General features: G+C 50.0%; 1 protein-coding gene across 3 annotated transcripts in view; it reads right to left on the reverse strand.

Moving 5' to 3' along the window:
- Window positions 1-14,421, reverse strand: part of RBM20 (RNA binding motif protein 20) — a 198,760-nt gene that overhangs the window by 3,027 nt on the left and 181,312 nt on the right. For all 3 annotated transcript variants that reach the window (XM_084772579.1, XM_084772578.1, XM_084772577.1), the window contains exons 10-13: window positions 14,061-14,165; window positions 12,327-12,969; window positions 10,619-10,753; window positions 4,698-4,819 (exon numbers count right to left, since the gene is read on the reverse strand). In XM_084772579.1, the coding sequence (XP_084628705.1) occupies window positions 4,698-4,819; window positions 10,619-10,753; window positions 12,327-12,969; window positions 14,061-14,165 (1,005 nt within the window). The remainder of the gene's footprint in view (window positions 1-4,697; window positions 4,820-10,618; window positions 10,754-12,326; window positions 12,970-14,060; window positions 14,166-14,421) is intronic.

A 14,421-nucleotide genomic window follows, 5' to 3' on the forward strand; every position in this document is an offset into this window, starting at 1 on the left:
GTGTGTGTATGTGTGTCTCTGTGTGTGTCTGTGTGTCTAGGACTGATTTTTTTTTTTAACGCTTTTGGCCAATGGGGGCCATGATGCCCATGCCAAAGGTATCCTAAAGCAATGGGACCCCATTATATTACTTTACAAACAATGTATCTTTTAAAAAAGATGTATTATTTATACAGTATTCTGCCCACATGTGTGCCTGCCCGCGTGTGTGCCTGCCGCATGTACACCTGCCCGCCAGAAGAGGGCACCAGATCTCATTCTAGATGGTTGTAAGCCACCCTGTGGTTGCTGGGAATTGAACTCAGGATATTTGGAAGAACAGTGAGTGCTCTTAGCCTCTGAGCCATCTCGCTAGCCCACAATGTGAGTATCTTGTGAGAAAAGTAGCAAGTACAGACACTAACCATAGCAACCAGCCTGCAGCCCTTCTTCGTTGCCAAGCACTTACTAACTGCCTGGCTCACGGGAACTCCTTTTTCAAGACAATACTATCTGTGTTCCAGAGAGACTGGCAGAAGGAGGGAAGGTGGAGGGTAGCAAGAGCCCAGAAGTGGCCTGTGGTGACATCAGAGATTCCCAACAATGCTGAAGGGCAGGCTATTGGGGGAAGGTGTAGAGCCCCTCAGTGGACTGCATAGCACGTCCTCTCTTCAACAGAGGCCGTCCTCCACCATGCTGGAAGCACTCACACCTGTGATGAGCCACTAACCAGCTGGGGCTGGCCTGTGTTTGAAATGTTCGGCATCAGTGCCATGAGACCAGATGAGAAAAGGTCTGAGTGCTGGAGCAGAAGGACAGTGTCAGCAGCATTTCACTGTAGTTAAAAAGGGCTGGACCAGCTCAGAGGTCACGCGTGCTGTCTTGGCTAATACATGTCCTGGGTTCAAATCCTCCGTCTATGCAATGTCCCTAATGTCTGTGAAGTGGGGGTAACCATGGCAACTTTGGAAGGAGTCGGGGAGTGGGGAAGCGTTTTCTGTAAGTGGAAAACTGACAGGATGCCTCACAAGATTCTGCATAAGTCCTGGCATACAATAAATACTCAGGAATGTCAGGCTGAGCTAAACCAGCTGTAGGACTGGGAGAAGCCCCTCATCTCCTACACACGCACGCACGCACGGGCGCGTACCCCCACGCCCCCCAGACAACTAATCTATTGAGAACAACAGCATCTTCCTCACCCTCCTCCCTGTATAAAACTTTAGCTTTTGGAAGTGGGTGCAGTCTGACGTGGAGAAGGGCTCCCAGCAGATGCCTGTGGGAGAGGCTGCTGCTGGACAGCCTCAGTTTCGCCTCTGTGTGACTCAAGAACTCTGAGTGCATGCGTGCCCTCCATTTGTGTGCATTCTTCTCTGGGGCCTGCAGCCACCTTCATGCCCAGTAAGGCCTACACTTGCAGTGCCAGGTCACCCCCTATGGGGTCACATAGGACCATGGCCAGTGGTGCCATAGCAAGGCCATAGCAAGATTTCCAGAAGCTGGACCGAGGCGCCTTCCGCACCAGCTCTTGCCTCTCAGGGCACCCCTGATGCTCCACTCAGGGTCTCCTGATGAATGCTAGCTTTATAAGTTCCTGACTTGAGTCTGCTGTATTGCACTGTGTGAGTCAGAATTCTTCACTTTTCACACGTACACTTTGGAGTGACCTGTAGAGGCTATAGAGACAGAGGCATTCTGCCAGTGCCCCTGACAGAAACCTTCCCTGAGATGGCTGTGGCAGGGCCTCCTGGTTCTTTGATGGGCACACCAGGGAAACGTGTACTTAGATGGGACCAAGCAAGGAGCTGAGGCAATGTCTATGCCCCATGTGCCTGGGGACCACAGGGGTGGTGCTGGCCTGCTGTGGGGATGGGAGGCTGCCTGGGGTTTGGCCCCAGAAGCCCTGAACACACTGCAGGCCGCTGTCCTTGAAGACAGGCAGTCTCTGGATTCTTCCCAACTCTCTTAGTGAGAGTGAGCTTGATTCCCAGGGTCTCCTGGGGGTGGGGTGGGGTGCTACACAATTCCACTAACAAAAGAGCACAGTTTCACAGTTCTCAGTGTGTGTGACCTAAGACGGTCCCGGACAGACTGTTAAAATGAAGATTCTTGGCCTTGGTATATGACTCGGTGGTATAGCGTTTGTCTAGTATTTTCAAAGCCCTTGGTTTGATCTTTAGCACCATGAAATTCTAAAAATAAAGGTGCCTGGGTTTACACTAGAAAGCATAAACAAGCAGGGGGGAGGTAAGCTCAAAGAAGACGCATTTTAAAAGGATGCCAGCTAAGTCAACGGAAAATCAGAACCAGATGACCCCTTGACCCTTCTGGCTTGCAAAAGCTCAAAGAAGAACCAGGAAGTCCTTAGGTTGAATGACTGTCCACAGTCGCTCTGTAGCCCTGTGTGAGGTCCCTGCTCTGGCCAAACCTGGCCTCCCTAAAGAGAGATAGGACGTGTGCCTGCTGTGGTCACAGAACGGCTGCTCTCTAGAGGGACATCAAGAGGCTTCAGTGACCTGTCTGGGCACAGCAGAAACAATCTCTTACAGGTGGGGAGCCAGGTGGGGACTTCACAGGCCTTAGGTTTGAATATTAACTAGTCGAGTTGAGTGAAAAGAAATGAGTGATCAAGGATCAAGTGATCTGGTCCAAGACCCAGAAACTTAACCCTGCATTGCCTGGAATGAATCTTATAGCTGTTCTCTGAGCTTCAGTTAAGCAAACCCAAGACTCTTAAGAAGGTGCTCGCATTGTAATCATTTCAAGAATATTCTTAAATTACATGTTACTGCCCGACTCAATACATGACCTGTTACATGACCTCCGCGACTCATGCCCCTGCTTAAGCACCACGAGGTTAAGTCCAGCAAAACAGCTCAGTGGGTAAGGGTAAGCGCTTCCAAGCCTGAGGACCCGAGTTTGATTCCTGCAACTCAAATGGTGGAAGGAGACAACTGATTTCTGTAAGCTGCCCTCCGACCTCCACATACATTGCTACATGGCACATGTGTGTTCCTACCTTCAATAGTAAAATAAAGACATAAACAAATAAATAAGTGTGAAAAATAACACACATACACAATTAAAAACAAAATGCCATCTGGTCAGTCACCCTAAAAACTTAACTGTGAGAGGAATACCTTGTCTAAAAGAGTGGCAATGACACCCCGTGTACTTCTTGTACTGAGCCATGTGGCTCAAATTCTGATTACTTGTTTATTTACTTATTTAGTGTGTGGTGTCCATATATGTATACATCTCGTGGTACCCTCCCATGTGTGTGTCCCATATGTCTATAAGCCAGAAGCTGATATTAGGCATCTTCTTCTCTCACTCTCCGCCTTATATTTTGAGACAGGGTCTCTCACTGAACCCGAGTTCACCAGTTCAGTAAGACTTCCTGGCCAATGAGCCCCAGAGACTCTCCTGTCTCTCCTCCCCAGTGCTAAGGTTCTAGGCACGCACCACCATGCCCAGCTTTTATGTGAGCCACACTCGGGTCCTCATGCACACACGGCGAGCACTTTCCAGCCTGACCCACATCCCTGCCTCTGAATTCTGGCTCGGACAGCAAAAATGCAGTTGCCTTGAAGCACTTACCCCACCCCCAGCAAATAGAATACACATAAAACCTAGCCTGTGCGAGGACTTGATCGTGAAAACTGCATTCACAGTAGGTACAGACATCGCCTGGGCTCCCCACGCTGTCCCACTTCAGTTCAAGTTTCCGTGGTATACCCAAAAGGGAGCCTCTGCCACGGCCATCTTGGAGAAGGGTTCTGCCAGGGGGCTTGGCAGAATGCCAAATATTAGCATTGCCCACTGACTTTAAGATACTTCTGAAAACCCATTCACGTCTCTGAAATTAAAATGCTTCTTAAAATTGCTAGAGCTTCACAAATTTGCTGCATTGCTTTTCCTAATTAGTGTTAAAATAGTATATTAGGGTGGAGGTGTGGCTCAGAGGCAGACTGTGTGATCAGTATACTTACTGCTAACCCGCAGACAAAGAATAAACATGAAAAAAAAAACAGCATTTATGAATAAAGGCATCTTAGATCAGATAAAATGTGGAATTCAGTGCATTTTATAAGTGGCTATTTCATTTACCACTGGTCTCCTACACTGGACTAGAAGCCCTATGAGGGATTTGTCTTTATAAAGCCTAGAACAGTTCTGGTTTTATGAGCTGCCTGTGACAACCATTGGTTATGCTGTCTGAACATTTCAATGGATGCAAAACTGTGATGCTCATTCCAGTTTAAAAAAAAAAAAGGTTATCTGCCTGGAGGACGAGAACAAGAAATACTTGCCGCTGAAGCATTCAGGCCTTGCTGAGAGAGCTCAGCTGTACCATGTGAAGAGAATCCTGGCACAGAGCTCAGAGCTTGACTTTGCTCCACCTAGCTGTGGGTGGCAGATATTTAAAAGGCCACCAGAGTGTTGTAAGTACTAAAGCTGATGCTCTGAACGTCCTTAGGATGAGGTCATTGTGTGGGACAGCCTGGTAGAGGAAGGTGTTCTCCACATGGTGCAATGACATATTTACAGAAGCAAGTCTGAAAGGGATGCTTGGGGAACAGCAAGTCCCTATGCCTGGCCCTGATGATGGATGCTCACGTCAGAGGCAGGTGAGGCTTAAGACTTCAGGGTACCGGGCTTGTGAATGGAGGCTGGGAAATCTCATAAGGTGTGGAGCAAGGAAGGTGACCTGTTACCTGTAAGTTCCTGTAGTGGACAGTGCTGCGACAGTGACTCACTTTGGCTGCCTCCTCACTTGTGTAGAACAGGCCACACAACTTGCAATAAAAGCCAGTCCTGGGAACCACGAACTCCACTCCTGGGGAAGGGTGGGGAACAGACAGGCAGCGTTAGGAGAGTGGTGGGAGGTCCCACAGTCCCCACCTCCTTTGCTGTTGACTTTGGTGGTGACCAACTTGCCCACATTTACAAGGTGGCCACAAGCAGGCCGGCCCTACCCCACCCTACCCCGTTCACAGGTGGTTGTGAATGCCAGGGAGTGCCACAGCGGGGAGGAGGGTACACGCTCACTGCCCGGCCTTCCGTGTCTTGGCCCATCAACACGCTGGGGAGGCAGCGGCTTCTGTACTTTCCTTACGATTTCATGTCTGTTGGGGTCCCCTCTCTGCATTTGTGAGCAAGTATAGAAAAACTATCTATATTTTGGGGTTTGTTTTTTAGAATTATTTTTATTAAAGAAAAAGAAAAATAAGTAAAAGAGGAAATTTTGCCCACTCACCCTAACACGAATGTATCCTTCCATTTGATTTGTTGATATATATATATGACATGACTTTGGGGAGCAGTTTTTGTTGTCGCTTTGTGTTTGTTTGCTTGGGACTGGGTCTTACTTTGTAGCCTTATCTGTCCTGAACTTGATATGTAGACCAGGCTAGCCTCAAACTCACAGAGACGTACCCGCCCCTGCACCCCGAGTGCTACGGTTACATGACCTAGCCAGAGGAGCTAAGTCTAAGGTGATCAGGCTCTACACACTGGGTAGGAGTCTCTCCCACAGCGCTGAACACAGCAGCTGGGCAGGGGCGCTGCTCCCACTTCCTCTGCTGGGACAATCTGGGAAACTGGGTTGAAAGGACAAAAGGAATATGGCAACTTTCACAGGGAGGGGGACCAGGCAGGGTACCCATTCCTCAGGGGCCTGAGCCAGCCTCCTAACCACAGCACAGCTCCTCCCCTTCCTCCACTTGGGCTCAGCACACAGGAGGCCCTAAACTTGTAAATAAAACTCTCCTTTACATCTCAGTTAACAACAACAACAACAACAACAACAACAACAACAACAACAACGTATTGGTGTGAAAGGGCAGCTCCAAGGAAGAACAGGAGGAGCAAGGAAGCCCTGGAGACTGCTGCAGCCTGCCAGCCCAGAGCTCCACACTACACTGTGGGGCCTGGGCAGTGTGTGTGCTGCGCAGCTGTCAGCCTGCTGTCTGCGAAGCCCTCAGCACTCATCAGCAATGCCCAGGAGTGAGAAGGTGTCACTCAGTCCAGCTGCCCCAAGAGGCTGAATGCCCTCTTCTTTCGCCCTCTACTCTTACCATCTGTGTAGAGGATGGTCACATGGCCCTGCTTGTGGAGGCGGGAGTGGGGGGGAGGGAGGGAAAAGAGGCACTTATAAGATGGGGAGAAAGCTCCAGAGTGCTGCTGGGGCAGGGAATTGGCATCAGGCAAGGCCCACCACCTCTTTCTCCTGTTGTTGCACAATAGTTGTGTGCTGGCAGCTGCTCCCCCAGTGCCCCAGAGACACAAGATCCCAGAGGAGAGCTGCTAGGAAAGACTTCAGTCAGAGCCCTCCCTCCTGTCCTGTCCTCTATGGGTGGCTGGTGCAGCTGGGCTGTGACAGGAACACAGCCCTGGGGATTCTAGTGTAGGCCAGATCACGGACTCCTGTCCTGTGGGCCTCACAAGAAGTACAACTACCTCAGGGGAGTACAGAGTCTGAGGCATGAGCCAAATTGACGGCCATGCTCCCTTTCTTTTTTCTTTTGGTTTTTTAAGACAGGGTTGCTCTGTGTAGCCTTGGCTGTCCTGGATAATTTTGTAGACCAGGCTGGCCTCGAACTCACAGCGATCCTCCTGCCTCTGCCTCCCGAGTGCAGGGATTAAAGGCGAGGGCCACCACCGCCCGGCACGGCCATGTCCCCTTTCAACCACACACTTACAGCCATCTGTAGGGTTGTGTGCGGGATCCCACTCAGGCAAAGTCTCCTGCCACACCACCAAGAGCAAAACCTAGAGGCCCGGAAGCATCAGTAATAGTGGAGTGAAATGGCATTTAGGGCCAGACATGCCTTGCACTCTTATTTAAGGCACTGAACTTCTCGGAAATGAGTTTTCTGTAAACTGGGAAGAATACTGCTACATGGTGATGTGAAAAAGCACCTGCCACCTCACCTGGTGCTCAGAAAAATATTAGTTTAGAAACACAGAACCCACGCTTCAGCCCTGCCAAGGCTGCCCAGAGAACCACGTCCATGGTTTGGCAGTAACTTTCTTCCCAGGCCCTGCCCAGTGGGTTGGGTCCATATCAGTAATCAAAAGACAGCATTAGGGAAAGCTAGGGAGTGGAGGCAGGGGGATCCTCAAACCGCAGGACAGCCCAGGGGTTGTGAGGTCACCACAATGTCTGCCACCGCTCCCTCAGGAAGCCTGAATGGTGGGACCGAGATGCACTGCCACAGCCATGGAGAGCTCAGGAGCCACTGAGTCCTCCATTTCTTCAAGCTTTATTAAGTGCTGTCATTAAAGCTGCATTTGCCTCCTAATAATAGCTCCTGGCAAGGGTAATTATGACTCCATCATGCTAGTAAAGCCTGGGTTGGACAGACGGGGAAGCTCACTTTTTTGCCAGCGATGCTATTTGGTTATAGTAAGAGCAGGCCTTGGCAGGCTCACCCTGGCTGGAGTCACAAAGAGCTGGCCTGAATCACGTGGGCAGTGCCCTTCTCAAGCCATGGATACCCCGGTCCCTCTTCACTCTCCCAGTGGGGTACCCTATCTTTTCACCTCACTGCTCTCCACAGGGACCTGGATGCTTGTCTCTCACGATTCTCAAACTCTCTCTGCAGTAGTGACCCATGCTGACATGTAAAGTAGCCCAGCGAGAAGCAGCATGGGAGGCCCTCAGTGAAGAGCAATTCCAAACAGCCTGCCAGCCCTTGCTAAGGTCCTGGCACCAAGACCTTACCTTCGTTTCCTCCTCAGTCTGCTAAGCTCATAGAGTCAACGAGCTCAAAGCAGAGAGGTGAATAAGTCGCTATCTGTCACCCAGCCATCAAGTAGCAGAGATGGGATTTGAACCCAGGAATAAGAGGCCCACACAGAAATGGCCTTTCCTTTACTGTGCCTGAACTGGAGGGAGATGGCAGCATGGTCAGAGAACAGACACCCTCAAGTTCTGGAATTTGGTGTGTGATCTTGAGAAATGCTGTTTAGTCTGCTCAGCTGTCTAACAGAGAAAAACAGGAGCATCTTTTCTGCAGCAGGCGGGGTGTGATGGGGATGAGAAAGCAATACACTGTCTTCTGCTGGGCTAAGTGAAGCTGGCCTGTAATGGTCCAAGCCGGCAACAACTCTAGTGCCCATCTCTCGGTAGACAAACAGGCGGAATGTGGTATCCAAATCCACACAGCAGTGCAGGTGCTTAGGTACGTCCAAACTGATCAAACCACACTCTTTAACTGTGTGCCCTTAACTGTATGCCAATTACACCCTAACGTAGCCCTTTACAGAAACAAAATCAGATTCCATTTTCCTCCTAACAGCTTGGCAAAGATTAAAAACTGGTATCTGGGTTTGCCAAAGTGGCAGCCAGTGGTGATTCTCCCTGTCGGGAGCACTGAAAGCTGCTACCCTCTTGGCGGAGTACAACTTAGTTGTGATCGTAACATTTTCAATGCAAATATATATGACCCCGCAGTACAACCATGCTTGCTAGCACCCCATCTCCCAGAAACGCTGGCGTGCACACAAAGGGAAACAAGCAAGCACACATGGACAGCAGCAGAGCACCTGGGGGTGGGGGTGGGGGAGGGGTGGGGTGGGGCCAACACTCCTAGAATCTAATCCCAATGCCAGCACTTCCCAATGAGGAGCTTTGTGAATGCATCTCAGATTTCTTACCTGAAAAGTGGGGCTTTAAAGTATCACCTGTTTCCTCAGTGTTTGGGGTTGGGCAGTGCTCAGTAACGCACAAGAAGCACTAAAACACCGAGTGGTGACAGCGGACAACAAATAATTGCATAGCTGTCACTATGAGTTCACAGTGGAAGACCCACAAACCTAAGTGCTCACCAGCAGAGGGTCACGGAACTGATGGTGCAAGTTTTAGGTTGGAGTACCTGGTGCAGGTTTGAGGTTGGAGTACCTGGTGCAGGTTTTAGGAGGAAGTACTTGCAGCGGTTCAAAAGAGCTAAGACCTGCTGCTGTAAGAAACAAGCAAAGAGCAAGGAGTGTACAGGAGAAAATCACCTGTGAGCATGACAGCGCCACCTCTGAGCCTGGGGAGGGACAAGAAAGACCATCAATAGTGACTTTGCATGGTCTTTGGTTTGTTTGTTTGTTTAATTTGTTATAATAAATGTTGTATAGAGAAAAACAATAATGAAAAGGCATGTTGTACAAGGAAGCAGGATTCACACTTAGCCTTTGCTGTGTCGCTTGTTACACTCTGGCTCCCCCAGGGTGCAGGCCACAGCACCACGTGCTCCAGTAAGTGTTTGCTGAATGGATAAATCCATGGACAAACAAAGCGTCTGGGAGGCAGGTTCTGCAACATGGCTGTCTAAAGGTGGATCTCTGTGAGTTTGAGGCCAGCCTAGTCTACAGAGTTGAGTTCCAGGACAGCCAGAGCTGTTGTACAGAGAAACCCTGTCTCAAAAAACCAAAAGGAGGAGGAGAAGGAGAAGGAGGAGGAGGAGGAGGAGGAGGGAATATTCGTGTTGGGAGGGCTAGGGAGATGGCTCAGTGGGTAAGAACATTTGCTCCCCAAGCATGAAGACCTAAGTTCGAATCCCAGGCATTCTTGTAAAAGCTGGGCATTGCTGCACATTGCAGCACTAGGGAAAAGAGAGCGGCAGATCCCAGGAGCTGAGCTGTTAGTCAAAAGCAGTAAGCTCCTGTCTCAAGGGAATAAAGCAGGGAAAGACAGAGGAGGATCTACCTGATATCTACCTCTGGACTCCATATCCCATGCACAGATAGGTGTGCCTACCCACACTCATGTGTGCACCACACATAAGCAGGCACACACACACACACACACACACACACACACACACACACACACACATTTTGTTTTGAGAGATATTATGCAGCAATTTCTTAAGAGCAAGATTTGCCATTTTTCAAACCTAATTCTATAAAAGTAGCATACTTAAATACGTGGGAGAAAGCAAGAGAGACATGGAGGGGAGAGCAAGCCTCCACACTGCTGAGGCTTCCCGGGGTTGACGGCATGATGGTGGGTTTCCAAAGAGACACTTCCCAGAGGGTCCCCTCCGAATAGGGTCCCCTCTTCAGCAGCTTCTCCCTCATCCCTTGGGTCCCAAATCTTTCAGGGTGCAAGAAAAAAAATCAGAGATCTTGGTCCAGGAGGTTGTTACTAGTGTATAACCCCCCATGCTTTCTTAATTAAAAACCCACTATATTCAGTGGCTCTACTGCCCCAGAGAAGCAGATATATCAAGGAGAAAAGCCATGTAGCCAGGTTCTGGGATAATATGGGACAAGGACATGCAGAGAGGTGGCCTCAGAGGGTTTGTTTTCATTGACAAATGGGGTAGCTGGGTCTTCGGCTTCCCTGAATGAGCCAGGCCCGGGTTTAACGTCCCTACAAGGTCAAGAATCAAGCATCCCTGATGGGGAAACAGATGGCTCTGGCCGAGTCTCATGGCTTGGTCATGTGGGTATTAGATCTACCATGGGGTCCTGAAACCACAAGAAACGTTACCGTCTTGCAGATCGGGGAGGGCTATTGCGTCACACCTAAAAAACAACGACAACAGGATGGCAAAAGCCCTCTTGAGCTCCTCCACATTGCTTTAAGGCTGTCATTTCCTGGAGCTGAAATTCAGGAAGGATTGTGGAATTCACCTACCTAGAGGAATGCTAAGTTCACTGAATACATCCTCCGGTTCCCAGGAAGGCAAAGAAAGGGGCTCCTTCAGCTCCGCTTCAGTGAATTCTGGGGACTTCACATCCAGAGACTTCATTTCCATGTACCTGGAGTGTTCTGCAAAACATGAGCCGGTTGGAATAGGGGATGGGGAAAACCACACACACACACACACACACACACACACACACACACACACACACACCCTAATGAAATATACTACAGGCCTCAAAGAGTCCCTGTAGCTCTATCCCCTGAACTGTGTGACTGGGAATTGTCCCCTGGACTGCTTAATCGCAGGAGGCTGGGGCTGGGACTGCTAATTAGAACCAAAGTGCTATAATTAAGAGCAGTTTCCACTGCCAAAAAAATGCCACCTGCAATAACACTTGGCACATCTTTGCACTTGGCACATGGAGATAGATTGTTAATGCCTTTACTTGGATGCTCTGCCCTCCACTACCCCCAAATCAGCACCACTCTACCTCTGACGGCAGAAGAATCCTTGAAGGGTAGGAATTATGCTGACATCTGCCAAGACTGGCCAAAAGGCCATGCTATGCTCAGCCCACGCTTGAGAAGCAGAACTATTAAATATGAACTCCAAATACTAGGCAAGTTAATAAGCCCCTGAGACCAGCACATGCTGAGCCCCGCACGACAGAATAAAAGGAGCTCCATTAGAGCGAGGTGGAAATGTGGCACTCTATTTACGCTCAAAGGGCTGGGCCTTTTTGTAGCTCTAGCAACAAGCTGGCTGATGAAGGCAGTTTCCATGGAGACTCAGATCCCGACAGGTGAAAAACTGCTCAGGTCAGCTTGACATGGAGGAAAGCCCAAGCCTTGGGCCACCCACCAACTGGCGTTACCCACAAGGCTCTGCGTAGGAATGTTTATTTTTCGGCCTTTCCTCTATGTTTTCTGCTCCACTAGTATTACTCCAGCCTTGGTGGTGCTGAGAGTTTTCCATAAAGTGAATCTCTACTTATCGTCACTGTAAGAGCCTTAAGGAAGACTCACCCGCCCTCCACTCCTCCCCCCACCCCCCTGACCCTGGGTGGATCTGTTTCCACTTGGCAGAGAAGCCAGGGCTTAGCCCATTTTAGACTTCTTACTTCATGATGTCACAGACTGCGCATAGACACAGCATCACCTCCGGTGGAGGCGGACTTGTTTCTGGGATAAGCCCTGTTTCACTATCAGACCCTGAAGGAAAAAAATGGGTCTGAGATAGTTAGAAGGGGAGCAAGCCAAGCCATCTAGCAAAGACCCCTTCTTTCCCTGTGTGACACCCCCCACCCCAGCCCCGGTGCTCCATTATAGAAGCAATTGCCAGGGATCTCTGCTGTTCAGGAAAGGGCAGCAGGCCATCAAAAAGAGCCCAAGCTTTTTGTACTGAAAACTCAACATGATCTTAGTTGCCCACGCCTAGGTAGGACCCCAATAATGCAGAGAAATCGATCCTATCTGAGGTTGCTTCTCAGAGCAGAGCACAGGGGTCTCTGTGGAATTTCTTTTACACCGCTTGCTCTAACAGGCTAGCCAGGCCTTCAGAGGCTTGCTTCTATAGTACTTGACTTTCTGCCTCGGCTTTAAGATGATCTTATAGGTCTGTTCCAGTCTGCACAGTGGTCCAGTCCACCCAACCACCCGTGAGGGAAAGGAAGGTAGTTACCCTCAGTCAACACACCTTGGCAAGCCTGGCCTTGGAGGTCGCTTTCAGTAGGGGGGCCGGCTTTCTCTTCCAGAGAGCTGACTTCCTGAGCCCCATCTTCAGGGGACCCCCTGGCCCTGCAGTCATCGAGAAAAGGGCTGGGCTGCCGGCCCCTCTCATCTGCTGGCTGGGGGGAAGACATTTGCTGGGCTGCAGGGGCCAGACGCACATCCGAGTCCTCCGCTCCTCTTGCCTCCTTCTCGTAGCAATTTGAGACCTCCAGTGAGAGGCCTGTCTCTCGTTCAGCTGGCTTCCGCTCAGCATCCAGATTTAGGCCAGGCAGCTCCACGTCCGTGTCATTGGGACAGCTTGTGGAAGTCGACGGCTGTTGTTGTCTGGGTAGCGTAAAGCTGATTTCTGCACTCCCGTTCTCTATGGCCTCCCCCTGCGTGGCGAAGTCTTGGGCTAAGTCCAAACCTAAGGTGGTTGTCACACAGGGACATATTTCGGGCAGGATTTTGTCTTTCTGGGCAATGGGTATAATTTCTTCCAGCTCTGGTATGTCTGGTTCCATGATGAAATCCTCTTCTCCGACTTCATCCACTGTGACCAGCTCCTCCATGTTTGTGGGGTACCAGCTGTCCCCCTCAGCCTCACTTCCACTCTCCCAGTCTTGTTCCTGTATGAGGGTGCAGAATGGCTATTAGGTGGTGGCTAAGAATATCCAACCAGAAGCCATATGCATTGGCTACAGGAGCCCTCATGTCAGAAAGACCGTGAGAGTTCTTGCTTCTCCTTGGGAGGCATTTACTGGGTACTTAGGGGTTCCGAGCCCTTTAAGTCTCACTTTATCCAGTCACCCTTGGAATGGTGCCCAAAGTGGCGTAGACTTCAGAATAAGCCCTTGGTGCTTGATCTGTTATGTTTAAAATCACACACACACACACACACACACACACACACACACACACACACACACACAATCCCTGCTATATAATAGGTATTTGTAAATATTTTTTGATTGAATGGATAAATTATAAATGCTAAATGCTTATCAGAGCTACTTCTTTGCATGTGTGGACATCACTAAAGGTAACTGCAGAGAAACCACTCACAAACTCCCTCTCTCAGCAAAGGTGCAACTTCCACCCACAGCCAAAGCAATTTCCATCCCACACTTGCCCTCCAGTACTTTTCCCTTGGCGTTCCCAGCAGCCCACGGGCTTGGCACATGTTCAGGAGATTAGTCTCCCCTGACCGGAAAGGCATGAGGCTGGCCATCATCCAAGGACATTTCTTTTGCCCATGGAAGCCCAGCCCAGGAGGACAGTAATTGGATTTTGATTTTGAACTAAGTAAAAATAATCTTTAGAAAACACAGAAAATGTCTTGTTAATCTCAGAGTCTGGGCCTGGTGGGGTCAGGACACCAGCTTGAGTACGTATGTCCCCAACCCACTAAGAGACCTGCCTATTTTGGGAGCCTGGCTCTGAAGTCTGAGTCTTTTTTGGGCATATGTTTTCTTTTAGTAGCACAGTCAAGCTGCAGGAGAGGGAGGCGGAGCCCAGGCATGTGGGTGAATATCTCGCAGTGAAGACATCGAAAGAAATCCATGAAGCCTGTCTTCCAGAAAGCTCTAAGGCCACGGTGGAAGCGATGTGGGGACTTGCTCACATTCCATGCAGCCTCTGTCAAGCAGAACCAAGCCCTGCAACCGAGCCCCTGATGCTAACGACAATGACATCACCACAGAGATGGGGACAGACTTACCTTCTTTGTCCTTGTGCTCTCTGGCTCAGAGGACTCCGCCCCTTCTTGCTGTCTGCCCTCCGATGGGGGGCTTTCTTCCATGCCTTCCTGTTCCTCAGCTCCAGCCTTACAAGGGAAGAACAATGCAAAGACAACCAAGCATGAGCGGAAGCCGTGGAGGAGGGGGTGCAGAGAGAGAAGTGCATGCCTCTCCCTTGCTCCCTCACACTGGGAGGGAGTGCTGGGGAAGCCACTGCTGAGGAAACTGAGGCTCAGAAAGGAACTGGCTCACTCACACAAATAGTACAACATTTTGAAAGTTGACCCAGTGGCTTCCGGGGCACAGAAGTCCCTGGTGACCTCCTGAGTGTTTGTGGTGAGG

The sequence above is a fragment of the Acomys minous genome, assembly GCF_964271855.1.
Source record: "Acomys minous genome assembly, chromosome: 2".
Lineage (NCBI taxonomy): Eukaryota > Metazoa > Chordata > Mammalia > Rodentia > Muridae > Acomys > Acomys minous.